Genomic DNA, 25,689 nt, shown 5'->3' with positions numbered 1-25,689 from the left:
CTCACATGGCGCTATGACAGGATTTTTTAGAACTGTGGTTTGCTGATCAATCCACAGTGGTCTGGTTTGCACTGTGTGAATTCATTCATCACAATCACCCAAAAACAAACCAACCACATTACGGTTTAGCACTGTGACTGAACTAAGGCTCTGAGACAAAAGAGAAAATATGATAATTTGAATCTAAAATAATGTGTTTGTTCAAACTTGTGAATCTATACATTACCGTTAAGAATCAACTGCCTTTCCATTCTGATAAATCTAATGCATAGGTATATGCAATGAATGTTTCTCAAGTTTTGAATCGCAGTTCTCACAATCCCTTGCTATCAACCACCCTACTTGGGTCAGATTAGAGTTGTAGTCCAAATGTCTAGAAGACACCAGTTGCTCATCCCTGTACTACATGAATAAGTTTCAATCTAATTCTATTGATGCCTATTCTATGGCCCATTGTAATCTAATAAACATTGTCTGTCATATTAACAGAGACATTTCAGTAGCAACTTTAACTGCATCTGGTGATTTCCTTAAACCAGGCCTACACAACAAGGCTACTTGCCAATACAGAAGATCCATAACTCTTCTTCATTTTCTGCCTACCTGGGGCCACTAAAAGGAAGAGAGCCAAAGTGCTTTCTAGGAAGCCATATTTAATTACAGGTAGTCCTCAGGTTAAAAGCATTTGCTTAGCAACCATTCAAAGTTATAATGGCGCTGGACGAATGGTACTTACGACTGGTCCTCAGAGTTCCAGCCGTCAGTGTGCGCGAAGTCACATGATCACGATCCAGGCGCTCAGTGCCCAGCTTGCAATTATGATGTTACAGTGAGCCACAGTCACATGATCGCGATTTCTGATGTTCCCTTCCGGCTTCCCACAAGCAAAGTCAATGGGGATGCCAGCAGGAAGTCAGAGCTTCTCACTTAAGAACCCATGTAGTCCTCACTTAACAACAGCGACCAGGACCCAGGACTGCTGGAATTGCCATCATTAAGCAACATGGTCATGTGATATCGTGCTTTACAACCACATTGCTTAGCCATGGAAATTCTAGTCCCAATTGCCATCATAACTACCTGTAAGGCTCGTCTCTTTTGCAGACCTTTTTAAACCCTTACTGTTTTACAGTATAATCTGTGTTCCGTTTTCAGATTAGAAAATTAAAATACAAAAGGAACAAAGCAATGCTTATAATTAAACAATAAAATATTAACTAAGAGTGCATATTCAAAAATGACATTTAAAAACATTTTATGTTTTCAGATGGAGGAGGACATTCAATGTGAATATGTTCATAATGGTGTTGCTATTATGAATTTTGAAAGAAAACCCACAGAAGATGACGTCCTTACCTTCTATAGGGTCACCAAAGAATTCATTATCATGGATAGAAATAAGTGAGTGACTAAACAAAGAGCTAAAAAGGTAGAAGAGAGGGATGATCCGACTAGAATCTTCTAACGACATTGGGGAACCACGTGATATTACTTGAAGGAGTGGCACCATAGACCTTAATAAAGAAACAAAAGATGTAGCAGAGTTACCAATTAAACCTATGGCTTGGGTATGACAAGAAATTATTAGAAATTATTTCTAACATCCCAATTTGGAATTTGTCCTGAAACATCCTCTTTTAGAAGCAACATGCTCTCTTTGGGGGAGATGGGCAGTGGCAAAATTTGAAAAATAAACAAACACACACAATATTTTGGGGGTATTTCAAAGGCAGCCCACCAAATTTAGGTTTAAATGTTACTTATTGTACAGCAGTGACATTTAAACCTAATGAAATAATGAAAATAAATTCTAATGAAATAAATATTAGCATTTTACACACCTATTTATAGTATTTTTCTCTAGACAGTTACTACACAGTAGCATAACTGGGCAAACATGGCAGGAAGGATATCATTTCTACTGAAATCTAAAACATTAGTAACTTATCCCTGAGCTCAGCTATCAGATGAATACAGAAATATTCTTTACAGAATACATAGCACACAAAATCAAGCTATAAATCCTGCATGTACACTCTTTTCATCTTCAAACAGAAAGGAGCACTCTGAAGAAGCCACCATCCACCCACCAGCACAGATGAGCCTTCACAACCCCCTGTAGAAAGCAGGTGGCACTGCTAAAGTGGAACTCTACATACATGTCAATCGTAGCTCAACAATAAGGATAAAATAAAGGAGACCAAAAAAAAAAAAAAACCCACATTCAATTGGTGTATATAAAATAGTGATTTAGAAGAGACATTTTCTCTTTCTTCACATGCATAGAAGGAAATACCTCTTAAAGTATATATCTTCAGTTTCTATAATTAATTCTGAAAGTTCAAATCTCTTGTACTTTACTAGTTGACTGATTTTTAGAATGAAATAAAGGTTGCAGTTTTAACAAAACCATTAATTAATTATCATTAATTCAGCCTTGTACTGTGAAGTGATTTTGCAACTATTTCAGTCAATATAGTATATGCTACTCTATTTGTATATATTTCTGTATTAATAATGTTGCTACATACCCAGTAATCATTCGTGTTGTCATTGATGAGATTAAATACCAAAGATGCCTCAAAAACCTGGCATTAAAAGCTAAACTGTACAAAAGTCTAAAAGGGAAGAAAGAAAGTATAAATTTTACAAAATATCTTTTCTTTCAAAATTTATCCAAAGCTACCATTCATAGACAAATATTAATTCCAGGGTTCTCCAGCTAGTTTTATCACCGATCAATACCAAAAGTCTTTTCTTTGAAAGGAAAAGCAGTGTTTATTTATCATAATAAAAATAATCAGAGATAACCAGGATAAATTGTGCTTTTTCGTGTTTCTCCAATCATCTGCGACCAGTTCAATTTAATATACACAAATATATTAATTGTAAAGTTATTTTACGATTATATAAAATAATAAAGCCAAAAGCTGAACTAAATTAAGATAGAAAAAAATCCTTTTATCACATTTAATTATGAAGTAAGAGCCAGTTTGGTCTAGTGGTTAAGGTGCTGGCTAGAAACCAGGAGACTGTGAGTTCTAGTCCCGCCTTAGGCATAAAAGCCAGCTGGGTGACCTTGGGCCAGTCCCTCTCTCTCAGCCCAACCCACCTCACAGGGTTGTTGTTGAAGGGAAAATAGGAGGAGGAAGGAGTATTAGGTATGTTCGTCATCTTGAGTTATTTATAAAAATAATAAAGGCAGGATAAAAATAAAATAATATAAATATAAACAAATAATGAATTTATCTTCTGTTTATAATCCTGCTTACAATGACAAAGTTTAGCAGTATCATACATTTAGTCCTATTATAATTATTTGAAATTTCCAAGATATCCTTATGGAAGAAATGAACTGAGCCCATAAATGTAACAGATCCCAAATTGTACACTATAATTTGTAATTTCAGAAAAAAAACCCCAGAAAAGTCACAAATCATCTCTGAAGTATATGAACGTCTAATGTTTTATTTACTACCATGATTTTGAATTTCCTAGCTGTAGCATTACCATTATACCCTTATCTCCAGCCATTTTTATTTATTTTTGTATCCTGCCTCAAGCAAGTAACTCTCAGCAGTTAACATGAGATAAAGAAAAGCAATTTAAAATGTCCATGGCAGGCATAAAACCAAATATGAATAAAATAAAATAAACTCAAATATAAAAGGAGGGGTAGCTCAAGCTGGTCAGAAACCCTCTAGAACAGTTATGCTTCCAACATCTTTTTGAACGCCATCAGGGAGGGGGCCAGCCTGATCGCCACAGGGAGACTGTTGCAGAGACCAAAACCGGCATCGAGAAGCAGCATCTCCTGGCCTCAGCTCTTCTCCTCCCCAAAGAAGGACACTAGAAGCAGTTTCTCCCTAGATGACTTAACAGGCCAGGCCAATTCCAGTTGGAGCAAGCTGTCCTGAAGATATTCAGATGCCAAGCCATAAAGAGCTTCATAGGTCAAAACCAGCACTTTAAATTGCACCCGGGTTCTAACTGGTAGTCAGCGTGTGCCCTGCAGCATAGGTTATTGATTTTGTATGGCATAGCAGAATACAGCATTATTGCATAAAGTTCACAGAACGATATATACACTGTATATAAAATACAAAACATTGGGGCAGTAGATTATTTTAAAAACATGCAATACGAATAATGAGTAAAATTATAAATCGAATTAAGTTATGGATGAGCAGTTACTAGAGTGGCCAAGCCTATGGCCGGATATCTAGATCGTTTAGCCATTGGACAGCAGCGCCCTTGAGATGATGTAGTTCTTGCAGGGAGCCAGGAAACCTTCCGAGGGGACATTCCATCGCGATGTGATGTAACGTTTGCGGGACATTCCCGCAGTCACAGTTAGAATTATCGACCAGCCCCCATTTTTGTTTCCAATATTGGCACCTGCCATGATTAGTACGAATCCGGTTAAGCGCTGTCCAGTTTTTCCTTGGGAGACCAAAGCCATAGGGGCGTTGTGCTGGATAGGTGTTACATGCTCAATATTACCACATCCCCTTACAGTAAAAGAAATTTTACAAAATGTATTATTTTCAAAATAACAACTCTCGCTTTACACCTTGAATTGCTATAACACATAGTCAGTCAGACGATACTGAATTTTCTAATTATCTACTTCTAAAACCGTGTATGCCAAATTTTCCTTGCAAATTTCTTAGTATTCATTACATACACAAACCTCTAACTGAACACATATTATCCTGATGCTCATAGAGCATTTTTACAATTTTTAAGAATCAAACTTTCCATGATTGTATATTTATGTATTTATAACTATGAATTTTCTACTTATGTACTTTTGCTTGGTAGCCTATGATCCAGAAGACGCTTCTCCTTTGGAGTTTCCAATCCTTGATAAAACACACAGCATAGTTTCATTTTTGTAATTAAAACTTCTGAATTTATTTAGTATTATCTATATTGAAGGCTCCATGATTTATGTATGTTTTGTAAAAGTGTTAGGGCTTGGCTTTTCTTTTTTTTAAAAAAGTGTCAAATTCTTGCTGGTAGAATGGGAGAGATTAAATGACCCATTAAGCTATATTTAGTCGAGGCACTGCTATAAGTTAATTACTTAAAGGCAAGATTTTCAATTTAGGCCATAAATTGGGTCCTGTTTCCCACTGAGACCATTTAAGTTAATGAAGAGAATAGAATACAAAGAGTCAGCTCGTACAGCTGGACAGAGGTCACTACAGCAGGGCAGAATATTTTGACACTTCCTTTAAACTAGAAAGAGTCACAGGTAACAGATGCAACTGCAATTACGTAAGATTAAGTATCCACTGAGATCCCTCAGCATACAATTGTAAATGAACGTTAGTTGTCTGCTAATGCCCAATCCTGAACCAATACACAAAATGCACTCTAAATATTTTAATGGACCGGCATGGAGATTTGTCTATGATTTTTTTTAATGTCAAGAGTAATTCCATCATACATTCTTAAATGTGATTTTCAAAGTGAAAAGTGTTTACATGAAATACAACTGCTCTCTAGAGATACCATAATAAAGTCACCAGACCCATGGAAGCAGATTGTGATTCTTTATACCACAGTTACAAGGCCAAGATTCCAATGACTTGTCTACCCAATATGAGATGAAGAGCAGCAAATGTATTACCAGTGAATTAGCAAATGAAATGTAATTATTCAGAAGTTGGGCAATCATCAAGGTGTAAATCTCAACATTAACGCACACCATTAATGCATACTTGCAATGAGTGAGAGGTTGCAATTAACCAAGGGGCAGACTTGAATGCAAACTTGACTTGAAATGGATTGCCACTGCAGGAGGCCAAAGTGCCAAGTAGAAATCAAATCAAGAGCTTCAAGGAGCAGGTGTTGCAAGGGGGCAGCAAAAGCAGATGGGGGGGGAGGCACATTGGTGCCATGTGAAAAGCAGCATCACATAAATCTTCTTGCTAGGTATTACTCTTGTATCTAGTCGTGAAAAAGATTGAGAGATCAGGGTGTAACACAGCCACTGCTTTGCACAACTACATACACTAGCATTCCTGAAAATTCTGGCTTAACAGCAACAAGCAGATAGACTGATGTGTCAATATCTTTTAGGTTTATCACAAGATGAAAGGGTGGAGTAAAACAAGTAGAAGAGGATGATCACAGTGGAAGAGAAGATTTTTTATTTATTCCAAAGAAAACTGAATGTCAGCACATACGGAGAACCACATGCAAACTTGCATCTGCCAGGATTCCTGCCACTGTCAGTTCAACAGAATCTTTGTGTTAAAGGAGACTTGGATATGGTCAAACTTCACCCACACACAATTGTTTATTTATTTTTTAATTTATATCCTGCCTTTATTATTTTTATAAATAACTCAAGGCAGCGAACATACCTAATACTCCTTCCTCCTCCTATTTTCCCCACAACAACAACCCTGTGAGGTGAGTTGGGCTGAGAGAGGGACTGGCCCAAGGTCACCCAGCTGGCTTTCATGCCTAGGGCGGGACGAACTCTCCTACCACACCTGATTGGCTCTTCGGCTGAGAGTGCATGACTGGCCCAAGGTCATCCAGCCAGCTTTCATGCCTAAGGCGGAACTAGAACTCAGTCTCCTGGTTTCTAGCCCAGCACCTTAACCACTAGACCAAAATATATGTACGCAAATCGCAGCAGGATTTTAAACACAGCTCCTTGAAGGAGAGGTTACAGCGGTACAATTAAGACCACAGAGACATCACTAGTTAGTCAACTTTCTTACACAATTCAACAATAAACCTCATGTCAGAGCAATGATGCATTTAAATCTCATAATTACTATTTAAGGCAATAGACTAACTGCAATAAAGTCAGGCATTCAGCTTCTGCTATGATCTCCGGATCTCACATCCTGCTCTATTACAATTAGTCGACAAAGACTGAATCACCCTAATCAGACTACCACAGTTTCACTGACATCTTACTTCCTTGAAAAGCTATAAACAGAAGTGAGCTAAACAGAGAGCGGACCAATTTCTTTTCTGCACTACTGTTTACAAAGCAGTTTGAATTAACTGTGCTTTACTGCATTTCAAGACTACCAGGTGTATTTATACCATGCACACAATCAAGCAACGTTATTATGACCACAACGCAAACTCAGAAAGTATTTATGATGGTAGGGAAAGGGCTGTGAAAGGTCCCCTGTGCAAGCACCGAGTCGTGTCTGACCCTTTGGGGGAATGCCGCTTTCGCAACATTTTCTTGGCAGACTATCGCGGGGTGGTTGTATTACTGAATGTATTAACTTTGCATTTATCATTGTTCATGTTTTAGAACCATAAAGAGGTATCTATTATTGTATTTCTGAAGACAAACTAGTGATATTTTTGTCAGTTTTCAGTATTTCAGAGGCCTACGCTTTCTGCTAACATTTCATCCCATCCAATCAATATAACTCACATTAATTAGCTCTTTTTTAAACTTCTTTAATGAACACTTGACTTACAGCTTATCACAAAACAGATTAACTAAGAAGTAATGTTATAGACACATACAAGGTGGGTCAAAATCATCCCAAATGTAATAAATTAGGTACATGAACTCACGTATTTTTTACACTTGCCTGACTTTTGGCACCATCATTCGGTGCTGCACCATCAACGTATGGCAAATGGAAGCCATCAGAGTGAAGACTTCTTCACTAGCTGAATCTCTCCAAACCATGTTTAGAAGAGTGTTTGTCTGCTGCTTCGTGTCCAGCTTTGAAAGACACTCTTCAGTTATATATTGGACTGATATTCTTCCATCTCCCTGTAAAATTAAATAAGGGGATAGTTACATTCCAACTGGTCAAACTGAATTATTTCAAGATCACAAACAATTTATGAAAATACTTAAGAATGAGACTTTAAGACTCTTAAATCAAGCAAGCAGGTTTTAACAGAGTACGTTCCTTCAATTCAGGCATTTTTCAAAGCAAAGTTCATAAAAAATTACATCTAAAATTCTATGTATACGGGAGGAAGCCACACTATACCTTAGTTCTGTGGAATAGTAAGTAGAACAGTGCTGTTAATCATAATTAGGAGTTCTCAGATTTGAAGAATATGCTACAGAAAACATTAACTTTAAGGTTTCTTCACTATTTGAAATTGACAAGTACAAATTGCATTTCTAAATCCCTACAAAGTAAAGGAAGGGTTTTTATTCACAACCTACAGCGGACCTTTCTGAACAACTGCTAAAATCAGTGCCATTAGAATTCCATTCTTTTCCGCAATAAATCACAGAACATTATGCAGCGACTTGTGCAATGTCCTGCTTGACTGCAACTGACATGTCTAGCTATGTGAAACCTACTGTCAGCATCCTGCACTGAACACTATGTACACACACAAATGCACACTCTTAAGCCTTTTTTTTTCCACTGAATACAGGGAAACTTATAAACTGTCCAGTCACCAGCAGAACCAAAGCTAATATAAATTAAGGTAGTATAATTAACGTATTTTGAAAGAAAGGTAGAAAAGAACCCCTCAAGTTTATAGCAAGGAAACCTGATCAAGCTTAAGTGTTGCCATTATGGATATTTTCACAACCACTTTAATAATAAAAGTACCCAGGAAGAGCTTGAAGACTTGAAGCCGAGGTACTAAATTCCTCTCTGAGAAAGAATATGGTCCCTTTTGTCCTAAAAATAGCAGTTGTGTGGCTATTATTAAAGAAGCCATCTTTCTACCCTCAAATATTTGACAACTACCTCTTAGCTATCAAGTTCCACTTTTTAGATAGGATGTTGGGAGAACATCATGTTCTTTTCAGCTCCAGATTTTAAAAAAAAAACTTGTCTAAATCCATTCAAGACTTTTCTCCCCCACACTGAACCCTTTCTGCAACCTTCGTTGATTTTAAATTCATTCTGATATGCTCCCCACAGGTAATTTTTAGAAGGGCTCTGCAAAAACACTTACTTAAGAATCAGGCGCAGCTTTCAAGGGAATCTGTCAGAAGTAACTGTCTACCAAAAAGGGTGATGCATTTCAGTATCCTTTTTTTTTTTCCCCATTTTTATATTAAATTATCAGTTAATTATCTTACTGATCCACCTCTCAATCTCCACTCTGCAAAACTGGCCAATAGACCCTTGCACATTTAATTACATGCACATAATGCAGCCATCCTCCCCATGAAATCAGTGAGTATGAGAAGTGTATGCACGTTAGTCACTTATTTTAAGGTTGAGCGTCTAAATGTCAATTACAAAAAAAAAACTAAAGTTGTATTTGCAAACACTAACAAAAAACATGTATGTGGTAATCCATTCAACCCGTAACAATTAGGTACCTGGGAATACTCTTTCAAGAATCAACCAGAGTTATGTGCACTCTACCTACATCTGTAAATGTGCCCAAATAACTCTGGCTGCCATTATCATTTTTTTCCACCAGAGGCAGTTACTGGAACAATCTGATCTAGCCAATGTTATTCATGTCCTATTTACTTCTCAGGCCACTACAGAGTATTTTATGAAGGGCTACCTCTGAAGACGATGCAGAGACTATAGCTGGGATTAACTGAAAGTACTGGTCTTAACTTTAAAGGCCCTTAATCACCTTCGTCCATACATTCTGCCTTTATACTAAGAATTCCCTTGGGAAACTCTCTCAAGCATTCTTTGTGAAGATCTATGAAACTAGTCTCCACCTGTGTCTACACTTGTCCCTCCCATTTCAGCATTTAAGCAAGTCTTGGGCAATACTCTTCTAAAGAGTGCCTTTGACTGATGTCATAGATTTTTACACTGGCAGAGCAGGTTAACAAAGTATTTCTGGGGATCTATCCTGACACAATCAACTTTTAAGTTTTTACTTTGTCTCTCACCTCTTCTGTGCATTGCTATGGGAAGAAACAGGCCTAAAAAGAGCTTAATATTATCTAAAACAGGAAATAAGGAGCTTACAGGCATAGATGACATCTTACTAATTTCTTCATCTTCAGAGTCACTTGCTGAGTCCTGACAATCTGTACCTGACACTGAGACAGGTAACTGAGAAAGAAATGACTGGAGCACCCGCAAATACACAAGCAACCCTTCTTCTGATAGAGAACCTACAGAGGAAAACGTAATTAAACCCATTACACAGAATACAAAAATACTAAAGCAATCCCTTAAGAATAAACATATTCCTGCTATCTCAGAATACACACGGCCAGAAGGCCGCAAGAAAACCCCAAGGCACTCATTTAGTGTCTTCTAGCAGCTGCAGTGGCACGGTGGCTTGGAAGACCACACCAGAGGGTGGCAAGCAAAGTGCCATTTGAATAATTCACCATCAATCAAATGATTAGATATTATCATTCATACTTAAAATTGATCAAGACTGCTTCACATACCTAAGTAAGTTTCACCAGCTATTAGAACAAAGTAAAAAAGCCAAGGAGCTCTCTCACTTTTCCTCAAACGACTACTTTCTGTTAATAATAGTGCATTTAGAAAGAGTTCATAGGGAAAACAGGTCTCTACATCCGCAAGTGCTGGAATGATGAAATGGAATATCTGGTCTGTAAAAGGTGCTGCCAGGAACTCTTCTGTAAAAGCAGCAAAAACCTGTTGCCTGCAGCAGAGAGAGAAAACATTCGGCTAATAGAACATGTAAAAATAGCAGCAGCGGCGGCAACTAATTAATTAATTAAAGTTGCGAGCGGCCCAGCCCTCAATGACCCTGGGCAGCTTTAACTCTTCATTTATTACTGTATTTATTTTTTAATTCAATTTGTATGGCCGTCCATCTGAACAAGTGTCTCTGGGGGGCAAATGAAATCAAAAATAAAATAAAAACAATTACAGTAATACAAAAATTAGCTGAGAAAATATCACACACCATGATCACTAATATAACCAAGAAACAGGTCCCTGCACACACTTGGGGCCCTAGCCCTGGGCACAGAGCCAGGTCTTTAAGGACTTATGAAAAGCCAGCAGCCTTTTATGGTCAATTTTATATTAATGGTCAAAAGACCATAACTATCACAAAATAAAAATAAGGATAAAGGAATATTACTATTTTTAATAATAATAAATTAAACTTGCACGCTGCCCAGCTCTCAATGACTCTGGGTGGCTTTAATCCTTCCTTCCTTCATTTATGGTCAAAAGGCCATAATCATTACAATATAAAAGTAAGATAAAGGAATACTAACAAATGCAAGATAAAATTATTAATAAAAGATATATGAATACTTAATCAAATAGTAATGTAAGTTCCAAGTTATTCATTTCAGCACTAGAACCACGTCCTCTTTACAACAATTGCTACTAAAGAAAATTTAGCAACCTCTGGCTATTTCAGAAAAGAAGTCACAAGTCACCAAGAGATTCACAATAGAATCAAGTTATAGATCTCAGCATGTGTTTTACCCATTAACATTGGACACATTTTTATTAATGCTATATTAGATCTCATGCCTCAAAACTACTCTGAACACCTGCTTTTCTTTATGAGCCCACAATCAAGCAAAGAAATCAAGACATCATTCAAAAGTCCTGAACTAGTAATTCCACAAGGCTTCCTATACTTGCCCCATTAAAGTATCGCTTCCTCTCTTCGTATTATGACAATATGCAGAAACATTAAACTAGCTTAATAGTTTACAGTTAACCGTTTGCTCTCAGATTAACCACTGAGAACATCCAAGGCTCACCTGGCATCTTCAGGACAGGAGCTATAATTAAAGTGCAAAGGCTTCAGAACATTCTCTAACAGTATTTTTGCAATAGGAACCCGAGAGACATCAGAATACTCAATACTTGATGGAAGCTTGTTATTTATTAGGAGATAAAGAGATCTGTAGTATCCTAAAAGAAAAAGACAACTTAAAAGGCAATATCAAAACATTACTGCCTATTTATTTTTAAGTAACGACAAGCCATTTCGGTGGGATAGCTGCCTTCCCTATTGCAGCAAGCACAATAAGGCAACTAACAGGCCAGGCCTCAAGGCTAGATATCAGTGCAAAATAATAATCCGGTTATAAGCCTGCCTACTCAAAAGTCACAGTGAATTCAGCAATACTTACTAGATACAGAGTATGGTTAAGACTGCAGCACTAATCATATTCAAAATTAAGTTTAATTTTTTAAAAAAGCAAGAATTAAAAAAAATGAAAACTAGTTATAAAACACAAGGAAGAGGTTCAAAAGATTTCATTATACAACAATCATTACAACATGCAGTGCTTAATTTAGAAATACCGTATGAAGAGACAGCAGCATGTGATTCGTGTAATTACTAGTCACAATTATTAGAAAGGTACCTCCAATAAATCGTAATAAAAATATAGTTCGACATTCAACATAATTCTAAAAGCTAATCACCATACTAACCATTTTGAATCACGTAGTGCAAGATTTGTTCAATTATTGATGTAACATTGTTAGCATCTTGTAAAACAGGCAAATAGGTATTCTCAGATGAAAATACTTCAAGCATCCTCATAGGAAGTGCAACATTCAGACTGTCATCATTGCAGTTTTGCAGCAATCTGTAACATAATAAAAGCTATTCTCAAAATATAACAGTTTTCCCGTAGTTCAAAAGATACAATTCTTATGCACAGTAAAATGAACTTTCAGACTTCATTTCTGAAGGAAATTTAAAACGGAATCAATGAAAACCAAGGAAAACTAATCTAGCACAGCTAGACAGCAGAAAATTGTGAGCGTTTTCTTCATGCTAATAATCAATTATTATCAACAATCATCTGAAAAATAAGGAATCCCAAAACACAACCCATCCTATAATATACCTATGATATTTCAAAATAGCCGCATGTATCATATTGGCAACCTTATGTCAACCACGTTCTTGGAACGTATTTCATTTTACAGTAAGCTGTTTTCATTTGTCTGTATATCTGTTTACCTGCAACACAGGCCCAACAGCCTTTTTATCTGGTATAAGCATGTAAGTTTGTCAGGACCATCAAGCTGCTTCACAAATAGAGAATTTTGTTTAATCAAATTTTGGCATATCCATATCTGGAAGGGAAAAAAATCCACAAATTCAAGTAGGAAAATGCACAAAAAATACAAAATGCTGCTTTTGGTAAACCATACAATAATGCTATCTCTGCATAATGCAAAAAAAAAAAAATCAAATTAACAATGACCAAACTTTAATCACAATGTGGTTGAAAATCTCTACAGTTTTCATTCTTAAATTTCAGCATGTTAAAAATACAAAGACAGATATATAATCACCCAACATACACTTTAACATGTAATTCAGAATCATAAAATTAAAATTGCAATTAATAAAAGTATAAATAAAAAACACGGATTCTATGGGGAAAGGGGGAGGATGTTTCCTGTTTGGCTCAGTTCTAAGCTTCTTCTACTTGGTCATAACAGAGCTTCACCAGTAAACAAAGTTGTTTGCATGCAACAAAAACAGTAATGAAAAACTGTGAAATAGTGAGAGAGGTTTTATTGGCAGAGGCAGCCATGGTAGGGGGAGGTTTTGGGAATTCTTGCCATACAAAAAGGCCTTTGCTATGGCACTTGTTGTTTCCCATTATTAACTATGGAGCAGGAACTACAGAAGTGTTACAGTGCTACTGTGTTTTGCTTTCCACTTCCTAAGCAGCTAGGATGGAAGTGTGGAGCCTATGGAACCTAAGCTGAACACGGTAATTAGATGCATATTCATTTACAAAAAACACTTTTCTGGCTATGAAGTCGATCCTTTAGGGAGATCTAAATTTAGTGCAACCTCATTCACCAGAGGGTGAACTTCACTTTGGGCTTATAAACCATCTACTAACAACCCTTCTGTCTCCTCTGGATTGGGGTTCACTCTGTGGGCCCTCATTCAGTCCATTTAGCAATTTTGCTACCTCACCTGGATCCAAAGAAAGATCCCCAGCACACTGATTGCATTTCACTCTAAATCTCTGTATGATCTCATTCAGATGTTTCATGTAGATGTTAAGACAGCAGAGGAAGCACAATGGAATCTTGTGAAACCCCACAGCATAAACATCTTGGGTCAAGCGTAAATCCTTCAGTACCACCATTTGGAGATGGCCATCCAGGAGTAGAATCACTTTAGAATTGTTTTTTCTACAGAGAGCTGGGGCAATCACTCCAAAAGAGTATCAGGGTCAATGGTACCTAAGGCTGCTGAGAAATCCAGGAGAATCAACAAGGTTGTGCTCCCTGTCTCTCTCCCAGCAAAAAATATCTAACTGGGTGACCCAGCAAAGAATATCTAGCAGGCCAAAACCAAATCTAAATCAGGACAAATGGATTAGAAAATCCATTTCATCCAAGAAAGTCCACATCTAATCAGCCACCATGTGGTCAAGTATCTTAGATCATCGTGGTGTAGTAGCAAATATTCTTCAAGCTGAAAACAAAATGAACAGAGTATGCCTCTATCCACAGAAGGAGGAATGATGATTTTACACCTTGTAAGATGAAAGATCAGGTATGGGGATGAGGAAACACGTCCTTGCACAAGAAGAAAAGACCTTGTGCGAGTCTGGATCTGGCTTCCAAGGTTTCCTCAGACTTTTACTTGCCCAGGATCACCAGCACACAAAAGAATTAATATAAGCAATAAAATAGCATTCCTTCCCCGAACCCAAGAAACATTAAAAAGAAAAATATCCTGGCTCTGCCAATTGCAAGGCATAGCCGGCCCACGCTGTCTCAGTGTCTGTGCACTGCAGCCCTTGCTCCTTTCTCCAAACATTGTATGTGGCTCTTAGCAACAGAAAGATTGCCCTCCTAAGATCTAGCTCTGTTCTTGGTCAAACGGACAAGATTTATACATTACTGGCCACTAAAGCAACTAAAAATGAAACTACACCTCAAAAGCCGGAAACTGAAAACAACTTCCCCAAATGAAAGATCACTACTTACCAAACGTTTAGAATCTTCATTATGTCTGTAGAAAAACAGAAGTTGGCGAACTAAGAGAGTCAGGTTTGCTCCACTGGCAGAGGAGAAACTTCCTCCAGATTGTGCTAAATTAGCATAGCGATCAAATTCACTCCTCTGAATAGAATACTTCAATTGAAAAATAAAAGTAAAACTAATGAAATCTATTGTCAGTCATTAGTTTATACAGGCAACATTTCGGTATGCTAATTTGAAACTGCAAGCTTCATTTGCAAATCAGTAAACTCTTGGGAAGACCAGAAGGCCATCTTCCAAATTTTCTTCCATATTATTTTTTATAGCCTTGGTGCAATGCTATGTCTAAGTGTTCCAATAAAAAATTCGCTGTATGTGGATAATAGCACCAGGCATAAATAACCCACAGTGATTGCATGGCATTATCTGTCATTTAATCAATCCAAGAATGGACACCAGTTCATCTAAATCCCATGCAAGCAGACAGGTTGCCTGTGTATTAAGAGAGAAAATCAGGGCTCATTATATGTCAAAATGAATTAATAAAATCAATGTGCAGAAAAGTATTGTGATAGATAGTGTTCTCATTTTACCATACTGAGCTTAGCAACAAAAGTTCATTATTCACTTTGCAGAAGTCCATCAAATACTATTATGACCATGGGCAAATGTTCTAGATTAAATCACCACATAGAGTTATAATTCTCTTTCTCCTTTACACTGATGAAGATCCAGCTCCTCAGGTCCACTAAGGACTCAGAAGTTTTCTGCCTCCAATACCCATAAAATCTGCTCAAGAAGTCAGGCTCCAAATCTTCCTGCACAACACAGAGCAAGATACCAAGACGAGGAGCTACAGTACAGGTGGACAACCTGCTGGAATTAGGAAAGTCATTAAGATTTGACTTATCTAGAAGGGCTTCAGGAATGGATGTGATTGGATTCCCTGCTATTAAAAGATTATGGCTTGTATGCAGTTTAGATTGTCGTTTCTTGGTGCGGTATGATGAGAAGGAATTACCGTTCTATGTTTCTTAAATCCCTTTTACTGTAAATTAAGAATCTAAGCTGCTTAAAGTTGGCTGTGACTGAAGCAGCCTAGAAGCCTAAGTAAATGAAAAAAAAAACCCTTCCAGCAGCCAAGGATCCCGTGGCATTTGAGAAAAACTGGCAGCCGAGGGCCACAGAAGAGAAGGCATTGATGCAATGACATTACAGAAACGGGTGGGCCGGGACTGTGGGAGGTTTTGTGAGGGGGAAACGATTTCCAAGGGTTAGTACATTACCCAAATGAAGACACAAAAGTTTCTCAAGTTTTTAAGCAAAACAAAACCAAAAAAGGTATTTCATGAATGCAGAGATGCTTCAGAAAAAGCATGTGGCTCTCTGAATCTTTATTGTAATACTATTTTTAATTATAGGTCAACTCAATATCCTTATTATTTGATGGGTGGGTTACAAAATGAATTGGAATTCTGGCTTCCCATGTCATCTCAGTGTAGAGAATACCTAGAAGAGGAGCCTGTTTTAGTAAAGGCTAATGGACACTTTCTTCATGAGTTACTACTTGTACACAACCTTTGTACATCTACCATAGCAGACCAAGACACCGCAAAAATGTTTTTGCATACCAATAAGTCATCTTCGTGTGTTCCCAAAACTTAACTGCAATACACAATGCATAACTTTAGATTCTACATTATAAACAGAACCTTCATGGATGAAAAAGACCACCCATTTCTTGAAAAAGGGCAATGAAAGCAGGAATCGAGCTAATGTGTTCATTCATGCTCTCCTTCCACATGGGTGTAACTAAACTCTGAACCGCACAAAGAGTCACTGCAGGATCTGGACAAAGGTTCAGTATAACAGATGGAATGGTAGAATCATGAGTGTGAGAACGGTTAATTTCATTTTAACATTGATTTGCTACACAATCTCAAAAACACTCAAAAATGTCAATCATGAGAAAAAGCCTACTTGGTGTTTTCTGTCCCTGTATCCCCGAACAAAGGACTGGATGATGATTGCATTTTTCAGCCTTCTCCTTTCTTCCTAAGGAGACAAGACAAAGGTCAATAAAATATGATGCACTGTAATTTGACAGTTCAAAATGGCAACACTTGAGAGCTCACCATAGGAATGGGCACACTCAAAAAAATCTTTAATTTTCCATTAGTATAAGAAGCAGTCTCTCACTTTCAGATACCAGACACTTAGAAACATTGATTCACAATATTTTTATATTGCTCATCAAGTTGGTTCACAAAGAAACTACCCCCTTCCAATAAAGAGCAAGGTACTTTTTTCAGATTTTTACATTGATACCACCTGCTCAAGATCGATAGCTCTCAACCATCTCCATCTCCATGTGTGACTGAGAATGTTGCATAATCAACCACACTATTTTCAATACAACTAGAGGATGCCAACTCAGAAAAAGCTGAACTACCTGATCAGAATCTGACTGTTCTATTCTGTAACCCAATATTCATGTACTACCTTGATTTGGTCTCTGTTATTTATTACATAACCAACTTCAGCTGAGAGAAGACTATGCAAGTGGGATAAAAGAGACGGACCACAGACATTGTGAGATTCTGATTAATTTGGGCTGTTATTAAAATAGAAAAAAAAATCAGCTCCAGAAACAACCGATCATTTTCCACTTACACCCAGATGAAACACAATACAATACACATAGGTTATGCTGTGTAGACAGAGGTTTATTAATTGAGGAATCTTGCAATTATAGGTTAATGCACAACATTTTATGTTCGAGGTCAAAACTATAATATTCCTATGTTCATTTGTGCTCATTTTTATTCTTGATAGATGTTTCTTTCGACTTTATAAATTTTGCATATTTAAAGACATATGACTTGTATATTACATTTCTAACGTCACCATAATTTCAATATGGTAAATAAAATTTTTATTTTTTATAATTTGGAATGCATTTTCACCTAGAAGCTTCTATTTTATTATGCATTATTTACATTATACCTCTCGTTTTCGTCTCTCCTCCTGCGTACGATGCAAAAGAGATGCCTTTTCCTCCTGGAAAAGAACAAACATGATGTAACAATTCTATCTGAATCAATGCACTGGAGGTTTAAATAAAATGTATCTTTTTCCTAGTTGTATGTCTGTGTATGTATCTGTATTTTTCCCCAACCCACAGAAAGAGTTATAATCATTAGTCTCTGCAGAGCCAATCACACCAATAATTTCAGCTGAGTGAAAGACTGCATTGGAGCTTATGTCACGCACGGTTTGCAACTACATTTAACCATCTATTGGGTTGACTTCAGAATTTATCTTCTGAAAATGGAAGTGCTTGCTCCCCTGGTAGAGAGAACTGGGTTCAGCAAATCCTCTGCAATAAAGGAAGCAACACTGAATGGCATTTTTCATCTTTCCAGAGCATAACTACAGGAATGTAGGAGCTTATACACAGAGAAGAAATCAGCATAAAATTATAATTTCTCCTCTCCACACATGGACCATCTCAGTTTGTGGGATTCCACTCAACACAAGCCTGAATTCAAACCAGTCTTCTCTACCGAACTTTACAATCTGTCTTCATTAGAGGAAAAAGGTACAGGAAAATATTTGATGGTTCTAAGCACCAAGAGCAAATGTACTTGGGATGCTATAATATAGGTATAGTTAAGGCACACTGGAAGTATTATTCTAATGTAAAAAACTGGAACAATTTGGCTGCACTATTTATTACAGTATAATTCTTTGATAATAAACATAATCATACCACTACTGATATGAATTAGTAGTAACAGTAGCATCTTGTCAACAAGGGACAGCCGCTCAATGAAAGATCCAGATATGTTTAGACTTCTTCTCCAAGCAACCAGGCCTATGCACTTTTGATATTAACTACAAGCAGCCATGAACTATGATGAATAAACCACTGAGAACATGGTGAAACTGAAACCTTTATTTCTCTCTTGAAAAGAAGTGCTATTACAAGGTTTTCTTTTTCAAAAATTGTCACCAGCTGTAAGTTGGATTGGGCAGTTGAAAAACATCCTGAAAGAAGGCAATGGCAAATTGTCAAGAAATGTGCATGGCTTGTCCATGAAATCACCGGGAATTGAGCTCAATCTGAAGGTTTACCCCCAGCCCCTGGCCTGTTCTGGAGTCACTAGGAAGCACGTGGTCAAACCTTCCTCCCCTAACACTGGGATCAAGATCAAGGCCTTCCAACTGTTAATAACAGTGCTATGAGCCATAAGTCAAATGCTGCCACATACTACAAGCTGTCCATCTATGGCTTATCAAATCAAATCTTTATTATGGTCATAGACCAGCATATGGCTTATCTTTTATATACACACTGAGTTTTTGTCATTCCATGAATATTTTAAAAGATAATGGCCACCCACATCAGTATGAAATTGTAATAAACACTGAATGAGGACTGAGCTGGAATAGAGAAGAAAAGCAGTATTATTCAGGAGAAACAGATTTCCCAATTTTGATGCAGTGTTCACCAACCTACTGTGTCACGAGTGCACTGCCATGGGGCAAAGCATGGCAGTGCCCACATGACAAAAGGAAGCCTCAGTGATAAAGAAAAGAAGGGAGAAGTAGTTAGCAGGACAAAAGAAAGCAATAGCCTGGAAATACCTTAGCTGGGCTGAGCCGGCACTCGACCATCAACACCATTGTCCCGACAACGAGTAAGGCAGGAACAAGTAGGGCGAGGTCGAGACATGCGCAGTAACGACTCGACCATACCCAAATAAGGAAATCCGGGAAGGAGGGCGGAGCAATGGTGGGGGGGAGGAACATTGGCGGGAACAAGGCAATATATTTGAATTTGTGACAACGCCACGCTACTCTCGGCTTTTTCCTGGACAGCTATCTAAATAAACCCAGAACCTGTTTCCTAGTTCAGTGTCTGCGTGCTGTTTATGATAAGATGATCCTTACATACTGTATCACAGCATAAATAATAAACTCCCTGCTTGGACTTCACGTATCGTTTAAAAATGGTCCTTTAACCAATTTTGGTAGCTCATCGTATTGAGCCCCAAATGGGACCAGTCCTTAACCCACTTTCAATCAAGCCAAAACAGCAGCTGTTTCAGATCTGGACACTGCAGGAAGCCATAATGCTTAGAGCCACTCACAGGAAGTGTTGGGGTAGGAATGTTGGCACATCTGCACTCTTAATATGCCATGGGAACACAGCCACTATCAACTGAACAGCTGAGAGCAGCCTTCCCTTATCAAGTACCCTCTATGTTAGATTACATTATAATCAGCCCGCACAACTGGGAATTGATGTCAGGCACCCAGAAATATCATTATGACGACACGTTTTAGCAAAAGCAGTATCAAGGTTAGCTTGCTCCCTGTCCTGCAACGGTTCTGGGCAAATCAAGCATTTCCAAACAAATATGCATCAGTGGCAAACGCAACTGTACAATTCAACAGCCAAAGCAAAACCGGGAAAACCTAGGTTCAAATCTCTACCCAGACCCTTTCTCTCTTTTACATAGACAAACATTAATTCACAGTTACTGTGAGAAACCAAAAGGAACATTAAAAATAATCTACTCTGGTATATTAAGTTAGAATATTTCAATTTGTTTTCTTCCTCTGTGATTGATATATCCAACCTGTTCTGAATCTTGTTTATTTATTCTAAAAGTTAATGCTTTAGGCAGCAATCTTATACACACTTATCTGGGAGTAAGCCTCACTGAGCTCAGTAAAACATTATTCAGATGGACATTTATATGAACTTTTACTTCAGCAGTCAATTTATCAGAACATGCTTACCAATCAAAGATAAAGTCTACATTAATTACAGTGGAAATTAACGAATTGATGACCGACTGATTCTGCGATTGAGTCAATGTCAACTCTTAGCAACCACACATATTTTCTAATTTGTGTTGGAAGATGTTAAGCGTTATTTTACTAGCATGTGAAATTAAGGATACCGTGCAATAGTTTGTTAAGTTTCCTTTCTTCAGTACTGCTATGTAGATTGACCCGTTCTAGTCAGTTGGCTACTGTGTTGTTCTCCAGATTTGCTGGCAGAGTTTGGTTAGAATCTTGTAAAGTTTCTTCTTCTGTTGCTTGCCGTATTTCTGTAGATACTCAATAAATTCCTATAGCCTTCCAACTTAATAATGACCTGAGCCTTGGTCTAACTTTACCGTCTAGTACTGGAGGATCCTGTAAGTATCTAGTGTATCTTGGATATTGGCATCTCTACTGCAAAGAATTTCAGAATATGCCTTCCATTTTTGTTTGATCTTCTTGAAATCAGTTACTATCCGTCCATTGGTATCCTTTTGCATGCCAATTTGAGGTTGGAACCACCTTCTGAGATCAGAGATCTTTTGGAAGACTTGCCTTGTTTTTGTTTCTGTATCTTTGATGTCTTTACAAATGTCGCAGTACGGCTTCTTTTCTCCCCTAACAGGTCTCTGAATTTCTTTGTTAAGCTCCTTCCTGAGAGCTTTATCTTTTTTTGGCTTCTCTTCTCAGCAATTTCCACCTTTTGTCCTGAATCCAGTTTCTTCGGTTTCCTAGTCTTTGGTAGTCTCTCTTTACGTTCAGCTGTAGCAACATAACAACTTATCAAGTGTTTCCTTCCACGGTTCTTCTGGTTCCCCATCAATATGGTTCAGAGGACTTCATGGTGATTCATGATGTTCTTCTTGAAAACGGTGGATATACTCTCCAGATCACATTGTGGAAACTAGCTGGCTTTCTTCTTCCACTTTACCTTGACTTCGAACTTGCACTGGCCACATCTTTGCTGTTGTAATTGAGCTCTTCCACCTTTTTGTACCAATAAACAGTCAGTTTGATTTCTGTGTACTCAATCTGGTGATGTCCATGATGAAATTTTGGGTAAGCAGAAATTTATTTCATTCTTCTGCTTCATTTATTTCCTAGGCCACACACCTGTATATCCATTTTTGGCATTCCAGTCTCCAACCACGAGCAGCACATCTTGCTGGCACATTGTTGATTTCTGTCATGTTCACCGTTCAGATGGGATTACATCGTAACGGTTCGCTTGCAATGGTGCTGACACGTGTCCTGGCTGGGAGGGTGCTGCTGGGAACCTTGTACAATAAACAGGCTGGACTGTGCCAGGGAGGAATGTGTTTCGGCTATCTCTTAAATGTCAAGGTTGTTTAGCCCGTTGATCAGCGGTGCTCGTTAGGAGCACCTGGGAATGTGGGGAGGGCTGCTTGCGAGGGAGGGGGTGGAGTGATGGTTGCAAAGACGCTATTTAGTTTGAGTTTGGGCGCGCTTTCCTCATTCTCAGCTTTTTACATGTTTGCACTCTTTTCTAAATAAATCAAGAACCTGAATCAAGATTCTGAGTCTGCGAGTTTTATTTAGATTAAGGCAATCGTCACAATTTCAGATTGAACTTGATCATAAAACCTGTCAGCCTCCTCTTTTTCTGCATCAGTGGTTGGAGCATAAACTTGGAATAATATCATATTAAAGGGCTGTCCGCAGTCTAATTGATACTATTTGGTCATTGATTGCACTGTACCCAAATACTGTTCTTGGTATATCTTTCTAGACTATGAAAACAATGCTGTTTCTTCTTCTTTTTCAGGTCCTGAATAGTAAACAGGGTAATCTTCTACAGAAAATGTCCATTCCAGTCCATTTCAATTTGCTGCTACCTAAGATGTCAACATGGAGTTGATTCATTTCATCTTTCACAGTGCTGAATTGTTCCCGTATCCATGCTTCTTACATTCCATATTCCTACTTTAATTCTGTTTCTGCAGTTTTGGATTTTCTTTTCCTGCTTTGCAACCAGATGTCCTTCATGCTTCAATTTACTGCATCATAAACACAAGTACTCCAAAAGATCCTCAGCTCTTCCTCAGGTAGCACATTGAGTGCCATCCAACCTGAAGGGCCCATCATCTGGCATTATATCAATCACTTTATATGTCTGCCTGAGTGGCTTTCTTGGTAAAAGAATTTCCTTCTCCCATGGGGTATGAAATTATGCTGCTGGCATTGTCATTAAAGTGATCATCCGTCTCTACCATCTTCCTATATCACTGCTGTCCAATATAGGTGCCCTTATATACTCTTGGCATACACTCTCCACATTCTTCACTCATTCCTTCTAGGAACACCTCACTACCACCACACAAGGCAGCACAGCAAGACTTGAGAGGGACAGAACTAGGAGTTTTAACTACTGTAAATAAAAGTATGTATTGTTGCCTTGAGTGCCCTTTTTTTGGCAGAAAGCCAAATAACAAATCTTAAGCAATTGTATCTGATGTTGCTACATACCTTTTCTACCTCTTCATTATTACATAAAATCCACCTGTGATTTCAACACCATAATTATGCCTGAGCGCTTTTTTCAGTAAAGAAGCATTATCTTTTAGTAGAACTATTGGTGTTCATAATTTGATGCCAAGCACACATAAATCCACCAAACATGAATGAAAAGCAGACTATGCTCTACCACTTGCCACTCTTTACATGGTGATTTATTCCATCTTCACTGCACAAAACAATGTAGTATCATGTGTCTGATTTGATGAGCATAAATGACTTTTTAGCTATCAGAGAAGTGTCAGTAGCAAATGATAGTCCGTAATTTAGATGAATTATACACTTAATATATTTCTAATGGGCACCTGGTTCATGAAAGGGTAGTTACACAGAAGGCAACAGTCACCATTATTTCACTATATCTTTAATTTGTTATATGTTATACATACTGCATTAAAGCAGACTGACTATTCAGTATCAATTCTAGGTGATGGGTATATACAGCACAAGTAGTCAGTTTATATAAACAATTATAGAACAATTGGATTTGTATTGTTTGGGGAAGCCATATTAGTTCTTTCCTATAGATAACAATCATATGAGGTAAGCAATACTCTCCAGATTGCAGACTGGAAACTGAAAGATATTTACATTATTAGGCCCCTGAGTGGCTTCAGAACAGAAGCTAGATTTGGAGCAAGTTTTAATTGTGCCAAAGCCGAACCACAGTATTTAAAAACACACACATGCACACTTAATCCCGATGACAGGAAATATTATTTTTTAAAATAAAAAATGTAGCTGCTATACCTATACACGTATTTTTCATAAGCTTCCCTTTTAACAGCTGTACTAGTAAGAATGACTGGGGGGGAAAAGAGAAAGCTCAGTAAAACGAACAGAATACACCCCTCCCTCATCAGCCTTTTTCAGACTATGGGGTTTCAGAAACATATTTAAAAACAACACAGGATTTCAACGTTCCCTACTGTCTACTGTCCAATAAAGTAGTATGTCTCAACCTTGGCGACTTTGAGATGCCTGGACTTCAACTCCCAGAATTCCCCAGCCAGCGTGCTGGCTGGGGAATTCTGGGAGTTGAAGTCCAGGCATCTCAAAGTCGCCAAGGTTGAGAGACACACTGCAATCAAGACATTGAGGAACCAAATGCTTAAACAGCCTGCCTGGCCACTCCCCCCAAATCCCATCACATGTTTCTCTAACCAGGATCCCGCTGTCCATGTGCGGACCCAACGCCCTCGGGGGCCAGGGGCTTTAAGTTTTAAGCACACCCCATGGAGGGGCCTCTTCTAACTGCAAACATAAGAGGTCTGTTTCCCCAACGGTGCACCATTGCGGGAGGGGAGGGGAGGGGAGGGGAGGGGCGGGGCCCCGGTGGCCCCCAAGACGGCACCGACCAGCCTGTAGGGGCGACCACGCCTGCCCCATTCCGGCTCAGCGCATCGTTCCCAGCCGGGGCCGCTCCGGGCGCCTCTCGCCGAAGAGGAAGCCCTCGTCGGGACGCCGCCTCTGAGAGGGACGAGGCGCAGCGCGGGGGCTCCGGAGAAGCCTGAGTCACGCCGGCCTGGCGGAGCTTACCTTCTTGCTGGCTCCGCCGAGGGAGACCTTGGGCCTGGTCTTGAACTCCCCTTCGAAGCTGAACATGGTGGCCAGCCGCCTAGCCGCCCATCCGGAGCGCGGCCCGGCCTCCTCAGCCTGCGGGGCGAAGAGCGGCCGAGGAGGGGGCCCGACCCCGCGGGAAAGCCCCGCCGCCAGCCAGCCTCGCCCGCCCGCCCCCCAAGCCCGAGGCGCCCTCCGCTCGCGCCCCCTCCGGCCCCGAGCAGGGCTTCCTTTCGGGGCTCCCGCCCGCAGCGGCCGGAGCAAGGGAGGCTTGCGGGGCGGCCGCCGCGCTTGCAAGAGAAGCGAACCCGCCGGCTCCTGAAAGAAGATGGCCGCCGACTGCAGCGGGCCCCGGCGCGCGCCCGCCTCGCCTGAGCGCGCGCGCACGCGTGTACGTTCGTGCGTCTCCCCCCGCCCCACTCGTCAAGGCAGGGCTTCCGCGCGCTCCCCCTGCCGGCTCGGAGGAAGAATGTCGGCGAGGCGGACTCGGAAGGCGGGGCTGAGGCAGAGTCTTCTCGTGGGCACCGCCCCTTCCCCAAGCTTGGATGTTTGGCGAATGCGAGTCGGCTCCCGAAGGCGCTAGACCTCATTGTTGTTGTTTATTCGTTTAGTCGCTTCCGACTCTTCGTGACTTCATGGACCAGCCCACGCCAGAGCTTCCTGTCGGTCGTCAACACCCCCAGCTCCCCCAGGGACGAGTCCGTCACCTCTAGAATATCATCCATCCATCTTGCCCTTGGTCGGCCCCTCTTCCTTTTGCCTTCCACTCTCCCTAGCATCAGCATCTTCTCCAGGGTGTCCTGTCTTCTCATGATGTGGCCAAAGTATTTCAGTTTTGCCTTTAATATCATTCCCTCAAGTGAGCAGTCTGGCT

The 25,689-nt window shown here is 39.3% G+C and overlaps 1 protein-coding gene across 1 annotated transcript in view; it reads right to left on the bottom strand.

Annotated features, from left to right (window-relative positions):
- UBE3C (ubiquitin protein ligase E3C) overlaps positions 1–25,126 on the bottom strand; it is a 58,863-nt gene extending 33,737 nt beyond the window's left edge. Inside the window, exons 1-12 of the mRNA XM_063303384.1 lie at positions 24,795–25,126; positions 17,889–17,942; positions 16,863–16,937; positions 14,889–15,035; positions 12,886–13,001; positions 12,348–12,505; positions 11,666–11,819; positions 10,358–10,578; positions 9,924–10,072; positions 7,587–7,774; positions 2,532–2,618; positions 1,357–1,514 (exon numbers count right to left, since the gene is read on the bottom strand). Coding sequence (XP_063159454.1) covers positions 1,357–1,514; positions 2,532–2,618; positions 7,587–7,774; positions 9,924–10,072; positions 10,358–10,578; positions 11,666–11,819; positions 12,348–12,505; positions 12,886–13,001; positions 14,889–15,035; positions 16,863–16,937; positions 17,889–17,942; positions 24,795–24,860 — 1,573 coding nt within the window. The 5' untranslated portion in view covers positions 24,861–25,126. The remainder of the gene's footprint in view (positions 1–1,356; positions 1,515–2,531; positions 2,619–7,586; positions 7,775–9,923; positions 10,073–10,357; positions 10,579–11,665; positions 11,820–12,347; positions 12,506–12,885; positions 13,002–14,888; positions 15,036–16,862; positions 16,938–17,888; positions 17,943–24,794) is intronic.
- Between the last annotated feature and the right edge of the window lie 563 nt (positions 25,127–25,689).

This window comes from Candoia aspera, chromosome 4 (genome assembly GCF_035149785.1).
Source record: "Candoia aspera isolate rCanAsp1 chromosome 4, rCanAsp1.hap2, whole genome shotgun sequence".
NCBI lineage: Eukaryota > Metazoa > Chordata > Lepidosauria > Squamata > Boidae > Candoia > Candoia aspera.
This window is presented reverse-complemented; position numbering and strand designations above follow the sequence as displayed.